Source organism: Mixophyes fleayi, chromosome 1 (genome assembly GCF_038048845.1).
Source record: "Mixophyes fleayi isolate aMixFle1 chromosome 1, aMixFle1.hap1, whole genome shotgun sequence".
NCBI lineage: Eukaryota > Metazoa > Chordata > Amphibia > Anura > Limnodynastidae > Mixophyes > Mixophyes fleayi.
In genome coordinates this window covers 14,707,018-14,725,033 of record NC_134402.1, presented here as the reverse complement: position 1 = coordinate 14,725,033, position 18,016 = coordinate 14,707,018, and the positions used below count along the sequence as shown (strand labels likewise).

General features: G+C 34.7%; 1 protein-coding gene across 1 annotated transcript; it reads right to left on the bottom strand.

Moving 5' to 3' along the window:
• Positions 1–6,859: 6,859 nt before the first annotated feature.
• Positions 6,860–11,583, bottom strand: LOC142136978 (vomeronasal type-2 receptor 26-like). The gene is made up of 3 exons (XM_075194753.1): positions 11,521–11,583; positions 10,382–10,505; positions 6,860–7,770 (listed from the first exon to the last, which is right to left on the bottom strand). The coding sequence occupies exons 1-3, from the start codon at positions 11,581–11,583 to the stop codon at positions 6,860–6,862; spliced, it is 1,098 nt and encodes a 365-aa protein (XP_075050854.1).
• Positions 11,584–18,016: the final 6,433 nt, after the last annotated feature.

Here is an 18,016-nt window from a genome sequence, read left to right as displayed (position 1 = left end):
CTGTGATAAGGTAATCTCCATGTGGTGAATCCAGCTCAGCTGCAAGAGATGTTACTGGAAAAGGAAACAACAGTAGGAATCAAAGGGAGGTAACTGGAAAATTTTCTTGGATTAAAGTGTGATATTTTGTGCACACTGGTGTTTACTGTTGAGATCTGGTGGACCTAACATGCAGTATGTAATACTTAACCGGATGTATCAAACTCCTATTTCCCTACAGATTGTAAGCCTGTGAGCAGGGATTTCTTACTGCTTTACCCGCCTGTTAATACCCATTATTACTTTATTACCGTGTTTATCTCCTAATTGTAAAGTGCTATGTGGTATGTTGATGCTATATAAATAAAAGTTAATAAGTAATAACGTCATGGGTTATTACATATGGTTGTGTCTGCTGACCCTATTATACTTATATTAGGTTGTTAGAATGCTGTGTTAACTGTTACTTCCATTAAAATAATATATCATCATTTCCTCATTGTACAAACCAAAATAGAGAAAATATGTAAAGTTAGGGAGCGCTCCTTGTTTAGATGGCTGCCTTGGAAGTATAAAAAAGTGATCACTTAAAACACACTTCAAAGTGCAAATACATAAATAAACATATATACAACCATTGGTGCTACCTAAAAAAAACCAGTAAGAGTCCTTTGAGACAATCATTCATTGGTTCACAAAGTCTTCCAAGCCTCCTTTGATGTATTCCTCTTGTTCTTTGGTTACCTTAGCAGTCACAGTCAATCAATGGATCATATGTAAAAAAAAAGAAATAATGCCAAATATAGTGTAATAAAATTCCACTTATATTCCTAAGAAATACCCAATCATCAAACATCTATAGGCGTCTGTAATAATGGTAGACTATTTGTGCACCAAAGGTGTGTAGACAACATCTGGGGTATAGTTCCCATTTGTGGGTATGTTTACTCAAAGCTCTGTTATTTATCTCATGTCACAATCTCTACGGTGTGGATTCTCTCTTCACTCCCAAGTGTTCATATGATGACAAATCCCAGTATCATATAATGATGTCTATCGATACAATACAATCCAAGTAAAAGAAAAGGAATATTGAGATAGTGTATTATCTCACAACAACGTGTTAATTCAACATATAAATAAACTAGAACTTCATAACATACAGATGAAAGGCTTCATATAATACAGAAGTACAGTTTATCCTAAATAAGTGAGGGATAACTACCTACCAGAATCACAAATTCTCATAGCTCTCAGCGTGTGTACACATAATGGGATTCCTGTAGTTTACATTGATCAAACGGTATAGACTTTATTTGGAGTGTAGTACCTTTGAAATACCAACAGGGGGAACTTAAATTGCAGTCACATTGTGGGTCATAATTTTTGCTACACTTTTTTGTGTTTCAGCATATTCACTTATCAAAATTTTGTTCATCTTGAGGCACAACAATCTGATATTTTAGGTATAAAATCTTACCATACCACCAAGGACAATCACTTTTATTTTATTTTTTTAAGGTCTGTTCCAGGCAATCATGTGCTGATTCCAATTGCCCTGGCTTCAGAATATTTTTCAGGTTGTGCAATAGCTTAAAGTTGCCCAGTAGGCTAGCACTGTACAGCACTGTTATTTGTTGTACCAATCAATATGGTGACAGCATGGGTGTTCTTTCAAAGAGTACTAGAGTTACATTCTTAAATGCTCAATTTGCAAGGAAGATGTTGATGGTTTTGATGATCATTTGTATTATATATGAGGTGTTATTTTGTATGAGTGTATATGAGGTGTTATTATGTATGAGTGCACATTTTTACTATGAGTTACCACTGTAGTCAAAAAAATCATAGGTGTTTCAGGGCCCTGACTGTATTGCAAAATTTGTGGAAAAATGTATAGACCTTTAATTTGAGGATTATACATTCATCTTTCATAATGCCACTGACTACAGGCTAAGTGGCTTAAATGTTTTAAGAGCCATTTCCCATTTTTAGTTGGGAACCATCGTTTACTAGTTCACAATGGTGTCAAGTACATGAGGATAAAATGTAATTTCACTTTCAGATTGAACTTAAACATTACTGTGTGGAATATTAAACAATCAATACAATCAAACAATGCCTGCTCTTTAAGAAGGGTAGATTTAAAAAAGTTTTAAAATTTGGAGTGTATGTAAAAAATGTCAGTAGCAAGATACCACCTTACACAACATGAATAATTTAATGAATAAACCAAATTAGAATACTAATAGATGGTTCTAATACATAGAAGAATCATGTTATTAATGTTTATTGATAACAAGAGCAGCACTCTGCTAAGAACAGCAATGTAACTAGTCACCTCTACTGAACTACTGCACAGTATTCTTTACTCTGCAGACCTTCATCGAAAAGGTCAAGTCAATCACAACAATTTGTCTCACCTGTTTGTAACCTTTATGAAGTTTCACAGTTCTGCTAAACCTGTGCAGGAGCACAATTTTGGTTTTGATTTCTCTGCTTCTTCTTTTGAAGACGACTTGTTTTGTTAGATGATATACTATGAACAACCTTCTCCAATCCTTTGACCTCAGCTTTGTTCTCCCCTACTCTATCTTCTCCAATCCATTGACTTTGGAATTACCCATCACTATTCTACCATCTACAATCCTTTGACTTCAGCATGTACCTCAAGACCAGTCTTTTCAAGACTAAGTTGCTTGACCGGATGTGATGTATTTCTGATAGCTACCCCTGCCAAGTGGTTCTTTCGTGGGAGCTGCCAACACCAAGGCAAAAAGGATGTGGGCCCCCTATCATAAAATAGCAACATTTGTCTGGAATACAGAAATATTCAAAGTCAAGTGTGCATGGCCTGTACTACTAAAAGGAGGAGGGGTCCCCTTTGATATGTTCACATCCTACTACTGTAGTTTCAAATTTCCTAGACTATAGGAACAAGTTCTGCCATTTTTGACAATTCCAACCAATGGAAAATGTAATTTCATGTCTTGATGCAAAAAATATTTCCATCCTTATTTAGACACCACTGCTCACGTAGGTTTTGAGGGAAAGTAAAAGCAAAAAGAGGAAAAAAGATTTCCGTAGACATTTAGTCTAAACAATAATCCTTTAGAATTTAATATTTAATCTCAGTAGTTAAACCTCATTCTCCCAGAGCTGTACCACATTCTGGCCTGAAAAGACAGAGGCCACAATAGAACAAACTTGTAGAACTACTACTTAGACAAATGTTCACTTTCACCAGAAATGATTGAATTTATTTTCTTTCAATCCAGACATTTTTGGTTTTAAACTATTATAGGCTTTTATGCGTCCCTAGGTGTTACTCTTTGTGATTCTCTCATGTGTGCTTTCCTAAAAAACATGTAACATGGAAACTCCTTTAATAGGAATTTTCTATGGCAACAGCCTTATTTCCTACCCTTAATAAATCGATATTTGATTATTATCAATATTACCAATGCGCCAAGTGGTCACTGGAAAGGCCATGAGATGGGGTGTGATTGGATGAGTTTTTAATCTGTATCCATCCATAGGTGGAAAGTCCTGGAGAATTCCAGGAAAAGCACTTAACATTTCATATAAGTCTATAAAATTATTTATATTGACATTGGACTTGAAGAGCATAAAAATATTTTCATGTCCAAAGAGCAGAGGTGTTAAAGATGTATAAAAACTGCATAGATATTATAATTAAGTTTACATTGATTGTATTTATCTTGCAAAGCATAAATATTTACAAAAATGAAATATTTATCCTTATCCTGACTTCCCACAATATCTATGTTTTAGTACCACAGGTTTAGTTTAATGAAAACAATTAGAGACAAACAGCATTCTCGTGCTTTGCTGGGCAATTTTGCTCTCCTGACAATGCACTCTGTTTCAGCCAGCCAGCTCTTTGACTTCTGGATTGGTGAAACCTCATATCTTCTTTATTCCATTGTCTTGGCCTTTGGCTAGATACACACTGGAGGATTTTCAGCCGATCATGGGCCAATCACCAGATAATCGACAGTCCAGCCACATATCGCATCAGTGTGTATAATTACACAATAAAAGATGATCATTCCAAAGTGCCAATTGTTGTTTCATGTGGTTGGTCGTACTGTTTAATAATTTGTTCCAATCAGCTTCCGATCATGTAGTGTGTATGCACTCACGATCACGATCTCCATAGAGTTTACAGAGTCATGGTCTTTTCAGCCGATGCCGGCAATGAACATATCCCGGTGACTTAAATGTAGAGAGTGCTGTAGCTGTAATAGTTTGTTCATTCGTTCTGAGACTGAAAAAGAGTCACAGAAGCTAACAAAATTTGTAAGGACTTGTGAATAGCTATAATAAGGCAGTTTTAATAAGTGTGACAGAAATAAATTAATGAGTGACTATTCTGCTGTCATTCTCTAAATGACTGGAGGACCAGATGAAGAGCACAGATCTGAAGGTAAATCGTGTCAGTCTGCAGGCAGGAATCACCCGAGTGATCGGACCTTCAGTTGGTAGTAAAATCGTTGTAGATAACACGTCTGTTGGAAAATTCTTTAGTATGTTCCTAGCCTTAGCTTCCTTGTTTATCTGCATAGCACATCTTTATTTACCCATACCTTGATCAGATTAAACATTTCCCTTGTAGTCCATCAATGATTGATTTTACTGTAGGAATTTACCCTTGTGTTGCATAGATCACCAGCCTGTGGGAAGTCAACGGTTGAGAGGTAACATTTTTGGGCATTCATTGGTGAAACGAGACAGTGCCTCTACAGATGGACTATCCTGTGGTTGTTTACACTTCAACCACTCTTCCAAACCTGAAAATATACAGTAAGTTAGGGTACAGTAAGTATACTTCATTCCCATTTATGCATTATTCTGACAATTACCAGAACCTTATCACTTATTTCCCTACCATATGAAGTCATAACTCAGTAACACTCTTCCTTTTAGGGAATGCTCTGTCAAGTTGCAGCTCTTTTTCCAACCAGAATTGTTCCATTTGTCAGATTACTGTGGGATGTGTTAAAGACGCAGCACTAACACCATTGTTTTTCAATCTTCTGCCCATTTCTGTCATATTTCTGGTAGGGATAAATGCCAATTATCTTTGTTTATAATGTGTAAGTTTTTTATGTTTGTGTTATGCCTAATGTGAGTGTTTTAAACTATTTTTTAAATACATAAAATAAAGGGTACCATACAAGATCAATTGTCTCGTTTCCTACTTTATATTATACTAGCTGAAGTATTTGGCATTGCCCGGGTTTAAATCTTCAAGTTATTAAGTTATCAATGACTTTGAGGTAACTATCAACATTTTAAAAATAATTAGCAGCTTATTAGTTTTTCCAACACACCCATGAGGTGGCTGCCCATTGTCATTTTTGTTTTTATATTAAATATCATCCAAATCCTTCCAGTTGAAGGCCGAGAAAAGGCTCTCTGGTGTAAAATTCTGGTTAGCATACACCAACAGGAGGTCCAACTGGGACCTCAACCCCCTAGTATGTCTTCTGGAATCCAACGTTACCATTCTGTGAAGTTTTCATCCAAATCCATCCATCCGAATCGGTGAAGGGGTGTCTGAATGCATAACACCAGAAAGACAAACAAACCAAATTTATCCAGTGGAAGGCCCAGAACAGGGTGCCCAGGTCAAACTTCTGCCCATCGTATACCAACGGAAGGTCCGAATGGGACCATAATTCCCTAAAACCTGAACAGGATTCAAGTGGACCACCTCGCATTGGCTTCATTTCAATCGTTGCAGGGGTTTCAAAGATATTATATATTATGTATAATTAATTTCTAATATCACAGTAAAGAATAAGTTTTCATAAATTGTCAAATTACTTGGGTGCTATTTACCAAATTAGAATAGATATAGAGGTAGAGAAAAATAATATATTTAATGTAGTGCGCTAACAGTCTCGTAATAGTATTGTTTTGACTAATACTGTAAATCTCAATCTAAATTAAAAATTTACTTTATTATTTATATTTAAAATGAAAATACTATAATAACAATAAAGTGAAATTATGAATCAAAGTGCTATTAAGATCCACTACGTATACCTTTTAATGCCTCTATTTTCAGTTTATGTAGTTCCAAAAAATATTTATTTCATGGTTTTTTTTGGACACCACTCCAATCTGTTTGGATGATAATAAAATAAAGCATATAGAAATAATGTTTGCATAAATTCAATGTTTTACACAAACCAGAAATACAGAAGAGCTCAAATGGGTGATTTTTTGCTAGAAATTTGTAAGAATTAAATATAGTTGGATTAGGATCAGTTAAATGAAAGAGTGGGTAGGCTAGCGAGCAATTAGTTGAGAAACATTGTTAACATCAAGGTCTTAAAACATCCCTATCAATTAGAATTTATAAGAATGCTACTACATGCATATAGGAAATTAAACATAATAATTTGGGGCAAGGATGGCAAACATGGGATGCTCACACAGGTTTGTTGAACCAATTTGCTGCACTTTATTAAGTCAGGATGCCACAGTCAGCAATAGTTGTAGTTCCAGCAATCAAACAAATACAAGCATTCAATTTCCCCGTGACCCTGATTCTAGCTAGAAATCCGGTCACCTCACTAGTCACTGGCCACTGTCTGGCGTTGTTCGTTCCGCCCACAAAACAAACCCAGCTATCTATGCTTCCTCCCCAGCACTAACTACCTAAACCAAAAATAAATCACACCCATGTTTACCACCTATGTACCTATGTTCTGTGTGTAGAGAAGTGTAGATAATTAACTATGTCTGCAGCATAAGCCTGCAGACTCCCAGAGAAAGTATTAGTCTCTCCCTTTACAGTCAGTCTTTTTGCCACAGATTATATAACTAATTAATATTGTAACTAAATCTAATGTCTGCCATGTGCTTTTCTTAGTAAATTATCCTTTGAATTTAAATCTGTTCTCACCAATATAATATAACACTTGGGGAAAAACATACAACCCAAAATTCCAATATTTGAGGCTAAAATTGCAAATATTTCTACAAGCACTGTGTTTTTTCCAGTAATACTCATATATGCTGGGATGAAAGAAACCCAGACACTGAAGAACACCAGCATGCTGAAAGTGATATATTTGGCTTCATTAAAACTATCTGGCAAATTTCTGGCCAGGAAAGCAACAATGAAACTCACAGCTGCAAGAAGACCCATGTAACCCAGGACTATGGAAAATGCCAATTGTGAACCTTCATTACATTGTATAATAATTTTGTCAAGATAAGTGTAACTGTTAACTTCTGGAAATGGAGGAGAAATACATAACCAAATGATGCTAAATAAAATCTGGATACATGAGCAAATTAGGACCATAAAGTTGTTAATTTTTACTCCAATAAATTTTCTCCAGGAGCTTCCAGGTTTGGTAGCTTCGAAAGCCATGTAGACCATTATAGTCTTGGCCAGAATACAGGAGACAGCTACCGAGAAGATAATCCCAAAGGAGGTGTGACGAAGCATGCATGTTATATGTACAGGACGACCCAGAAACAATAGTACACAGAGGAAACTCAACATGATGGAGACCAGTAGAACAAAACTCAGGTTTTGATTATTTGCTTTGACGACTGGAGTTTCTCTGAATAAAATAAAGATGACCAAGATAATCAAAGTCTTAATAGAAAATAAAACAGAAAAAATGGAGACAACAAAAGCTATTGGGTCATTCTCGAAGGATAGAAATTCAATTGGTTTTGGTACACACTGGTACTTGTCATTTGGCCACCGGTCTTCTGGACATTTCTGGCACGATGCTTTGTCTAAAAGATGTTAAAATGTAAAGAATATAAAAAAATAATAGAATTGTCTTATGAATGAGCTTGCTGCTGCAAAATACTTTATAAAAAGATACAAGTTAAAGATAATCACATATACAAACAAATAAAGTTTTTCACTTCACCATTGAAACTTTACCTTATCTTATAATACATAAATGGTATTAAGTTAATAATGGATTCTTAATGGGTTCAAAAAAACACATTAGCAGTCGAATGTTTTCTATTAGAACACTGGAACTGCTTTCAATTCACTGGTTCATATGTTAGACTATTAATCTGTGAGTTTAATCTGTTGGAAGGAAGAAGAATGTGGCGCCAAATAGCACAGTAAGTTATTTATGTTCTGAACAATAAGAAGCATATCACACTTGCCTCACAAGGGGGCTAATAGCCATAGTCTAAGCTCACACCAATGTTTCTACAATATTTCAATACACAGATGTCTCTATGCCTATAAATGTTGCATCACAACCCAAACGTGTTTCATTAAAAGCAGGACTTCATCAGTGGGATGTTACCATAGTGTCCCCTCCTTTTATACCAAATTTAGCCAATCATCTTCAAATAAGACCAAATGGACACTTAGGTATTTCATTCTTTTTTAAATCAATTATGAACCACTAAGTATAAACCAAGCACTATTGTGACATCAATGTTACACATGAATTTATGAAATGATAAAGAAGTGAATATTATCAATACTAAACACTATATGGAAAATTAAAATTTAGGAGACTTTTATTCATTTTACAAATATGTTAATGAAAGAACAAAGAAATATATTAAATGCTAAGAACACAAAAAATGCTACAAAAATGTTATGAGTATATTAAACATTTTAATATATTAACATTTTTGTAAAAATATTAACAGTAAGTTATTATACAGCATCTTTTAAGCATGTAAAATGAATAGTATCATCCCTATAGATGCCAGAAAGCATATTTAAATCAATAAAATGTAAAATGTAAAAGAAAACAAGTTAAACAAGAAAAACACTTTTTGACCTTAATTTATAAATCTAACAATATCACACCCTTCATTCAGGTCCTTGGAGGATAAAGTACTAGGAGTAAAAATCCAAAATGGATTATCCCCTTTTCGATAACATCAAAACTCTGGTGACTCTTTTTCTTTTACATCTTATATTTTAGTGGTGATGGTGAAGTCCAGATTTGAATGAATTGCTTCCAGAATATCGTGAGTCTGATTCATGTGCAGTAAGTGACAGTGAAGACAAGAGATGAGCGCTGACCCCTGTTTTTTTTGTTTTGGAAATGTTTTTGGCTCTAAAATGTGTTTGTGATTTGGTTTTGGGACAAGTTTTGCCTCCTTTGCATCAAGTCTCAGGCAGTCCCCTTTACCCGGGGGAACTGATTCTTCAGCCCTCCCCATAAATATATACGAGTCCACAGGTATGATTCAGAAGGGCAGTACTTCGGCACAGAGCATATAAGTAAAACAAGTTATGAGAGCTCAGCTCTTGCATACTGATGAGTGCTCTGCTAAGTCAAAAATTGAATTGTGTGCGCAGTCATTGAAGTTTTGTAGAATTGGTGCAGACCACCTGCATCTTTTTACTTTCATAAATGTCTAAGCCTATTCATTCATACCATGGTCAATCCAATGACCCCTGCCTGTTACTGTTGGTTCACTGACACACTTCTCTGTCACATACAAAATGTTCTACATATATATTTAAAGTAAAGTGTGCACTGATAGCTACAGCAGCAATAATTTTGAATTGATTGCAAATATTATTTTTTTAAACTACTACAATAATGACAATGTCAATACTTTCCTGTTGTATCTTGGATTAAGTAAATAAGGCCCATAAGTGCCTTAATGTCTAACCACTATATGAAACTATTTTTGGTTTGGCTATGAACTGTGGCGCTATTATTGTGCTGTGAATGCTCTAAATTTTGCTTCACTTTTTGTATATATATATATATATATATATTTATATATATATATATATATATATAAATATATATATATATATATATATATATATATATATATATATATATGTAGATATAAATAGATATATATTCAGTGGTCGAAGTGGAAATTTAGATGAGGCGCTATGGAATTATAGATGTGGCAGTATGAAAAATTGAAAGGGAATGCAAGTGAATAGAATTGAATTGAATAGTATTACAATGTAGGCAGTAGGAGAAGTGGTGGTGTGACATACTACCGTATATACCCTCATTTCGACCAATGTGTGTAAATATATATGTCTGTATATATATATATATATATATATATATATATATAATTGTTAGGTTGCATCTCATCTTGTCAACATAACATTAAACTACAGGACAGCGGCGCAAACATGGAAAACTTATTGATTCATCTCTTCGTATGGAAAAGGAAAATAAGGAGAGTAAATTCAAATGTTTCAATTGTAAAATTAAGTTTACTGTATCCCTTGGATGGTCATGCACACAGCAGAATGTGACAGTCCAATAGATGTATTTGCACAAGAATGTAAGCGTTGTATGTCCACATCTTTGTGGCTCAATAATTGTCTTTAAATCATTTATTGCAAAAAAAACCTGAGAAACACAGGAAATATTTTCACCTGTTTCATTGGATATTTCTCCCTCTGAGCATTGTGCACAGTCAAAGCAGCACTGATGTATCCCTCTCTTTAAAATTCTTTTGTATCCCAAAGGACAATCTGCAGAACATACAGACACAGGGACCTAGAGGTCAAATAACCACAAGAAGGAATGAGTATTAAAAACAATACTGGAACATTTAAGAATACCGACCCTTATTGTACAGGACTGATCACAAGCTGCAATCAAGCCTGTGATTTTACATTTCTTAATAAATGCTGTAACTACTATCATTGCATGATAACATAATGCTGTATAATGACATCATGCAGCTTAATCATATACGGAGTTTATCAGCTGTGTAGTAACAGGGACGGGGTTAGGAGTTTGAAACTTCACACGTGGAATTGGAAAGTGCAAGAATTTTGCTAATACCCACAAACTAATGGTCAATAGCTGAATGGCAGCGGAGAAGGAGACACAGCTGGATATCTTCCATTGGAGATCGTAACTGCAAATAATTTGCTTATACTCCCAGCAGTCACCGTAGTGGATTGTTGATTTAAGACCCGTTGGTACCATTGCTGATTTATCTTTGGATTTATCACACCAAAACTGTTTCAATACTATGTCCTTTGACATATTATATGTTTATGTGGATCAATATTCCTTGGATCCACCTATCAAACATATTATGGGGTCTGGCTCACAGGGTTGATAAATAATTAGTGTTGATTGTTATTTTTATGTTTTTATATATTTTTATGCATTTTTCACTTGTATGTGTATGCAATATGTTTTTTACTCATTAGATTGGAAGATATGTTTTTGCAATCCTCTTGGATACGGTATCCTGATTGTTCCTCCACCTAGAGATTATATAAATATACCCCCTGTGTGCCTCTTTTCTGCGCTGTAGATATTTTATATTTGTGAATTTTCAGATTTTGAGAGAGTGACAATGTCCAAATATAGCAGCGTCCAGAGTCATTGAAGTGGGTGGTTATTTTAAACAAGTTAACCCGTGCATGATACTCATGCATTCTAGTCAAATCAATCTACTTAAGGTGTTAAAAAGGTTCTTGTCATGCATTTGGGCCTAGCCCAGGCCTCCTCAGGGGAAGAGCGTTACTTCCCGACGCAAGCGCCCTTTTTTAACGTGGTTTTGTCCACATGTCACCACCTCATCATTTTTCTCCATCACCTCATCCTTCATCTTCATCGCCACATCCTTCATCAAGCTACTTAAGGTGTTAAAAACTCCCCACTGTTACCCCCGGCAACCACCAACCACTCCCAACTGTCACTTCTCCTTCAAGAAATATATAGGTCAGTATATAACTCTGCCCAGCAGGTGGCGCTGCAGCTTTGTTTTTGTTTTTTCACACACGCCACTAGGCATTTATATAGTAGATAGCGCCAGGTAATTCCTTTTCATTTATGCAGCTTTTTACATGTGTCTTTATATGTGTATATTGCTGTTATGACTTTCTATACATACAATAATAATTTTTACATCATACTTACCGACTTTTTAAAGCGGATCTGCAGAAGATCTAGGTTTGAGGTGGACATGCTGGGGTGGGGCTAGACAAATCACATAATTTTGACTATGCCCTATCGTGCAATGATGCAAGTGCATCATTTTACCATGGGGGGCTGGCACAAATGATTCCCCTGGCATCAAATCTGCCTACTTCACTAGGAGGTGGTCAGATGTGGGATAATGCCCTGCTCTTCCAGAATTCCAGCAGACCTACCCGGAATTCGGGAGTATCGCGGAAATTCCAGGAGAGTAGGCCACTATGATCTACATCCCATTGTATCTACATTTTTAAATTTGTTTTCCTATATTGGGAGTAATCATTTCTAATATAATAAACTAACTGGGGAGAATTTAATATACAAATGCATATTACTTCATTTAATTTTTATACATTTAATATAATTATATTTTACAATCAAACTTTATATATAGTTATAAACAGTGTATGTTATGTTGTATATATTTTATATACTCATAGGGACAGATTCAATTAATAAAAAATCTGTGCGAGGTGCCTCCTGAACAGCAACGAGACACCTCGCCAGGAATATTTTTTACAGAAGTAACACTGATTTTTGCCTACACCCCATAGAGGTCAAAATCTTCATCACTTTTTACCGTAATATCGCTAAAAAAGCGCGTCCGCGATGATCTTAGGGACATCGCGGACATCTGAATCTGCTCCTTAGATTCTCTTTTTCTGTGACCTGGTTTTTTTTGCAAATTAGAAACTTGGTGACTTTGAAAAACCCATATTAAGGCAGCAATAAGGGAGTTAGTTTCAATACTAAATTTGGACCACATTGGAATAAAATAAAAGTTATTTTGGAATTGATTTGGCACAGTTTACCATAAGGGCAGTAATTTTTAAGTGTTGTATGTTTAATGCACTTGTAATTTACGAATTTGTATATTTCGTGTGTCTGGCCTCCATTTTGCCGTTTTGCTGATGGTCTCTAAAAAGCATGCAGTACCTGGTCAGTTGGGTCAGGATGTTTTATAACTATCAAGGAGGAGAGAAAGAGAAAATGGTACTGACGGAGCACTCTTTTAACCAGATAATTGAATATTGGTATAAATCTGTGATATAAAATCAACAATTTTTATTGGTATATATTAAAATAGTCGAAGCGAAATATTAAAAAGTGATATAATTTATTGTAAACCAAGTATTTAACTGTTAAGAGGTAGATACACTACCATGCTGGCTTGCTGTTTTAGGGTAATTAATTAGGGCTGATAGAGAACATTATTATAACCTAACTTCTTTCTAGATGGCTATGAGATGTTAAATAGGGACCTAATGATGTGTCCCACTTCCTAGGTAGGAATGGTCATACTTTATATATAGTAAACCATGAAATACTCCAATAGTCTATCCTCATATATCTGCTATATCGATCGGGTGAATATATCCCTCAGTAAGTTATTACTGTTGTGCAATCTATATAGTGATCATTGCTGATTATTGATTTTATAGCATATAGCATATAGCCGATAATAGCCTTCGATAATATCAAGATCTCATATATGAAATGTAAGGCTCCAACTTACTGGTAGACCCTATAGCCTTAATAATATGGGATTGGGCTTCATGATGTTCACCTGTAAAGCGTAACCATAGCCTCAAGTTAATGCTACATATGCAGATAGGTCACTGCTAATGGATCTAATGGACCCCTATAGTAATCTGTTAGTGCATTAGTAATGTTATATTGGATAACACTCCCCCTCTGTAGGTTAATGTTATCTTGTTTATATAGTTATTCTTCTTGGTTGATAGGTAACTTAATATCAGTTAGCAATTCAGTAACCCTCAATATTATCAGAGGATTGCTGATAAAAAACAAGATCTTGTAGAATCTGGGCAACAGGTTTGATTTTATAGTGTTAACCTGTGCAACCTTAATTATAACCTTGCTTGTTGCTAATGGATAAGTCCTAAAATAGATCCAAAATGAATAGCTGTGTGATCGCTCTTGGGTAAATTTCTATAATGACAACCCTAGAGCTACTACTTTCAAGGATAGAACATGGAATAGCGCATCTTCTAATATGTTTGGAAGTTTCTCATCAGCCTATTATTGCATATTGTAAACCCCTTACATGCAGCTCAGTGTTACGCCGACGCGCGTTTCGCTTATGAGCTTTTACAAGGCAATCCCGATGTCCGGTTAGATTGGGCTTTTTAAAGGGGGGAAATCCACCCCTAACATGACGTAAGTATCAGCTGTATTGATGAGCCAATAGGCTCATTTACTCTAGCAGTCTTGGATAGGTCCTGCGTATCACATGACCTCTCACATGTTGTAGTGACATCACTTTGTAGTTTTTGTTCCCGGAGATGCGTGACATCATTTTGTAGTTCTATTGTGGTCCCGGAGGTACGTTCAGATTGTAGCATTTTAATTGGTCCTATATTTCTTGAACGTCTCCCTTCCGTTTGATAATGTTATAATATATATAATATAATGGTAAGTAAATTAATTGTAATAAAAACATTGAGACTACAACATTTTGTCCCGTTATTTTTGTTTTTGAGAAAATTATATACAGATCCTTGCTATATTAGCCCATATTTCCTGATAAGGACATACCAAATGGTTTATGATGATATATTTGTTTACATATTTAACATAATATATTGGCTTAACTAAACCAATATAAATCCTATATTATACATCTATAGTGAACTATTGATTACCAGTTAAAGTATTAATGTATATTCATTTTGTGTTTGATAGTGCTTATATATATATTAATATTTATTGACATCACTAATAATTACGATGCTGACAATAAATTGGGTGTTGTTTCCTTATTTTATAAAATCATAAAGGGGGTGAAAAATACATTATAGCTTGGTGATCATAACTTTGTGTAAGTATCAGTGGAATGAATTAACTTGAAGGTATGCTGAAATATGCATACTTTATAGTGTTGCTGAAAAGCAGTAATAAACATATTAGATTAAGACTGATACAGCTTATTAGGCTGGATCAGAGATGATTATTCGGTAGTCTATAACTAAAGATCTATACCCCTGTGATCATAAGTGTGAATTTAATATTAGTGATTATTTCATATTTTGATGTGAGTAAGTAATAACTTCATACTTTAGACTGAATTTAGGTGTTTTCAATAGTGATTGTTGAGGTATGCTAGAATATGCATACTTCTCAATATCATTTGAAAAAATATTAAAACTGTTATATTAGGAGCAATAGATTAAATTAGACTAAATCAGAATTATTCATTCTATAGTGTATAGAGAACATGCTGGTAACCAAAAATTATTCATTCAATATTAATACTTATTTCAATATTAAGAACATATGTTAAATGTTTTTTATTATGAGGGCATTAACTTATGGCTACGTTACATCGACGACGTGTTGGTATTATGGGACGGCCAGGATTCCCTCTTTCATGAATTTATCAGGGCACTCAATTCCAACGATATAAATCTTAAATTAACTTCAGAAATTAATGAAACAACGGTTAATTTTTTGGACCTCACAATTACCAAAACTAATGATGGAAGATTAAATACAGATATATACAGAAAAAAGACGGCCACGAACAGCCTTCTACACTTTACAAGTTCCCACTTCCCGCCCGTTATTAAGGGGGTACCCAAAGGGGAACTGTTAAGGGTGAAAAGAAACTGCTCTGATGAGGCAGTATACATGCAACGAGCAAATGAAGTGAAAAAAAGATTTCTTGACCGAGGATACAGTAAGATGATTATCAGACAAGCAGAGAAAGCAGTTAGAACAAGGGACAGAGAGTCCCTCATATATCCTACCCCTAATAATAAGAAAAACACACAGAATGATAACATCAGAATGATAGGCACGTACTGTTCAGAATGGAGAAATATAACAACCATTTTCCAAAAACATTGGCATGTCCTCTTGTCTGATGAGGACCTTAATCAATTTCTGAAAGATCGAGTACAAATTACATGGAGACGTTCTAAAAATCTTAAGGATCAACTAGTTCATAGTCAACTTCAACCATTGGGAAAACAATTATCCACAAGACCCAAGGGTTTCTTTTGTTGCGGAGTATGCAAAGCATGCCAATATATGGTTCCAACTAAGGAATACACAGATAAATTCCAACAGAAATGGACAATTGATCAATTTCTCAACTGCAACACTCCTAACGTAGTATACTGTCTAACTTGCCCCTGCCAACTTAATTACATAGGAATGACGAGTAGACCGTTCAAGAAAAGAATTCTTGAACATGTTGGCAACATACGCAAGGCTGTTAGAGACAGAACCAACATGAGACCATTATCTACAGTGGCAAAACATTTTTCTACTCATCATAATAATGATCCGAAACATCTCAAAGCATACGCCATGGAACAAATAATTTTGGGTCTTAGGGGAGGGGATATACAAACTGAGCTCCTAAAACGTGAAACCAAAAAAATCTTCTTGATGGGGAGTCTTATCGCCAAAGGCCTAAACGATAATACCAACTACATGGTATATATATGATAGGACAGCAATAATAAATTGTTTAAAACTTAATGCCCTCATAATAAAAAACATTTAACATATGTTCTTAATATTGAAATAAGTATTAATATTGAATGAATAATTTTTGGTTACCAGCATGTTCTCTATACACTATAGAATGAATAATTCTGATTCAGTCGAATTTAATCTATTGGTCCTAATATAACAGTTTTAATATTTTTTCAAATGATATTGAGAAGTATGCATATTCTAGCATACCTCAACAATCACTATTGAAAACACCTAAATGCAGTCTAAAGTATGAAGTTATTACTTACTCACATCAAAATATGAAATAATCACTAATATTAAATTCACACTTATGATCACAGGGGTATAGATCTTTAGTTATAGACTACCGAATAATCATCTCTGATCCAGCCTAATAAGCTGTATCAGTCTTAATCTAATATGTTTATTACTGCTTTTCAGCAACACTATAAAGTATGCATATTTCAGCATACCTTCAAGTTAATTCATTCCACTGATACTTACACAAAGTTATGATCACCAAGCTATAATGTATTTTTCACCCCCTTTATGATTTTATAAAATAAGGAAACAACACCCAATTTATTGTCAGCATCGTAATTATTAGTGATGTCAATAAATATTAATATATATATAAGCACTATCAAACACAAAATGAATATACATTAATACTTTAACTGGTAATCAATAGTTCACTATAGATGTATAATATAGGATTTATATTGGTTTAGTTAAGCCAATATATTATGTTAAATATGTAAACAAATATATCATCATAAACCATTTGGTATGTCCTTATCAGGAAATATGGGCTAATATAGCAAGGATCTGTATATAATTTTCTCAAAAACAAAAATAACGGGACAAAATGTTGTAGTCTCAATGTTTTTATTACAATTAATTTACTTACCATTATATTATATATATTATAACATTATCAAACGGAAGGGAGACGTTCAAGAAATATAGGACCAATTAAAATGCTACAATCTGAACGTACCTCCGGGACCACAATAGAACTACAAAATGATGTCACGCATCTCCGGGAACAAAAACTACAAAGTGATGTCACTACAACATGTGAGAGGTCATGTGATACGCAGGACCTATCCAAGACTGCTAGAGTAAATGAGCCTATTGGCTCATCAATACAGCTGATACTTACGTCATGTTAGGGGTGGATTTCCCCCCTTTAAAAAGCCCAATCTAACCGGACATCGGGATTGCCTTGTAAAAGCTCATAAGCGAAACGCGCGTCGGCATAACGCTGAGCTGCATGTTAGGGGTTTACAATATGCAATAATAGGCTGATGAGAAACTTCCAAACATATTAGAAGATGCGCTATTCCATGTTCTATCCTTGAAAGTAGTAGCTCTAGGGTTGTCATTATAGAAATTTACCCAATTGCGATCACACAGCTATTCATTTTGGATCTATTTTAGGACTTATCCATTAGCAACAAGCAAGGTTATAATTAAGGTTGCACAGGTTAACACTATAAAATCAAACCTGTTGCCCAGATTCTACAAGATATTGTTTTTTATCAGCAATCCTCTGATAATATTGAGGGTTACTGAATTGC

What these genes read in the sequence shown, in the direction of transcription:
- LOC142136978 (XM_075194753.1), bottom strand. Translation starts at nt 11,583, where the DNA reads ATGAAGATGAAGGATGAGGTGATGGAGAAAAATGATGAGGTGGTGACA. An exon ending in TGACATGTGGACAAAACCAC is followed by an intron (nt 10,506 to 11,520) that starts GTTAAAAAAGGG and finishes TTTGACCTCTAG; the next exon opens with GTCCCTGTGTCTGTATGTTC. An exon ending in AGAAATATCCAATGAAACAG is followed by an intron (nt 7,771 to 10,381) that starts GTGAAAATATTT and finishes AACATCTTTTAG; the next exon opens with ACAAAGCATCGTGCCAGAAA.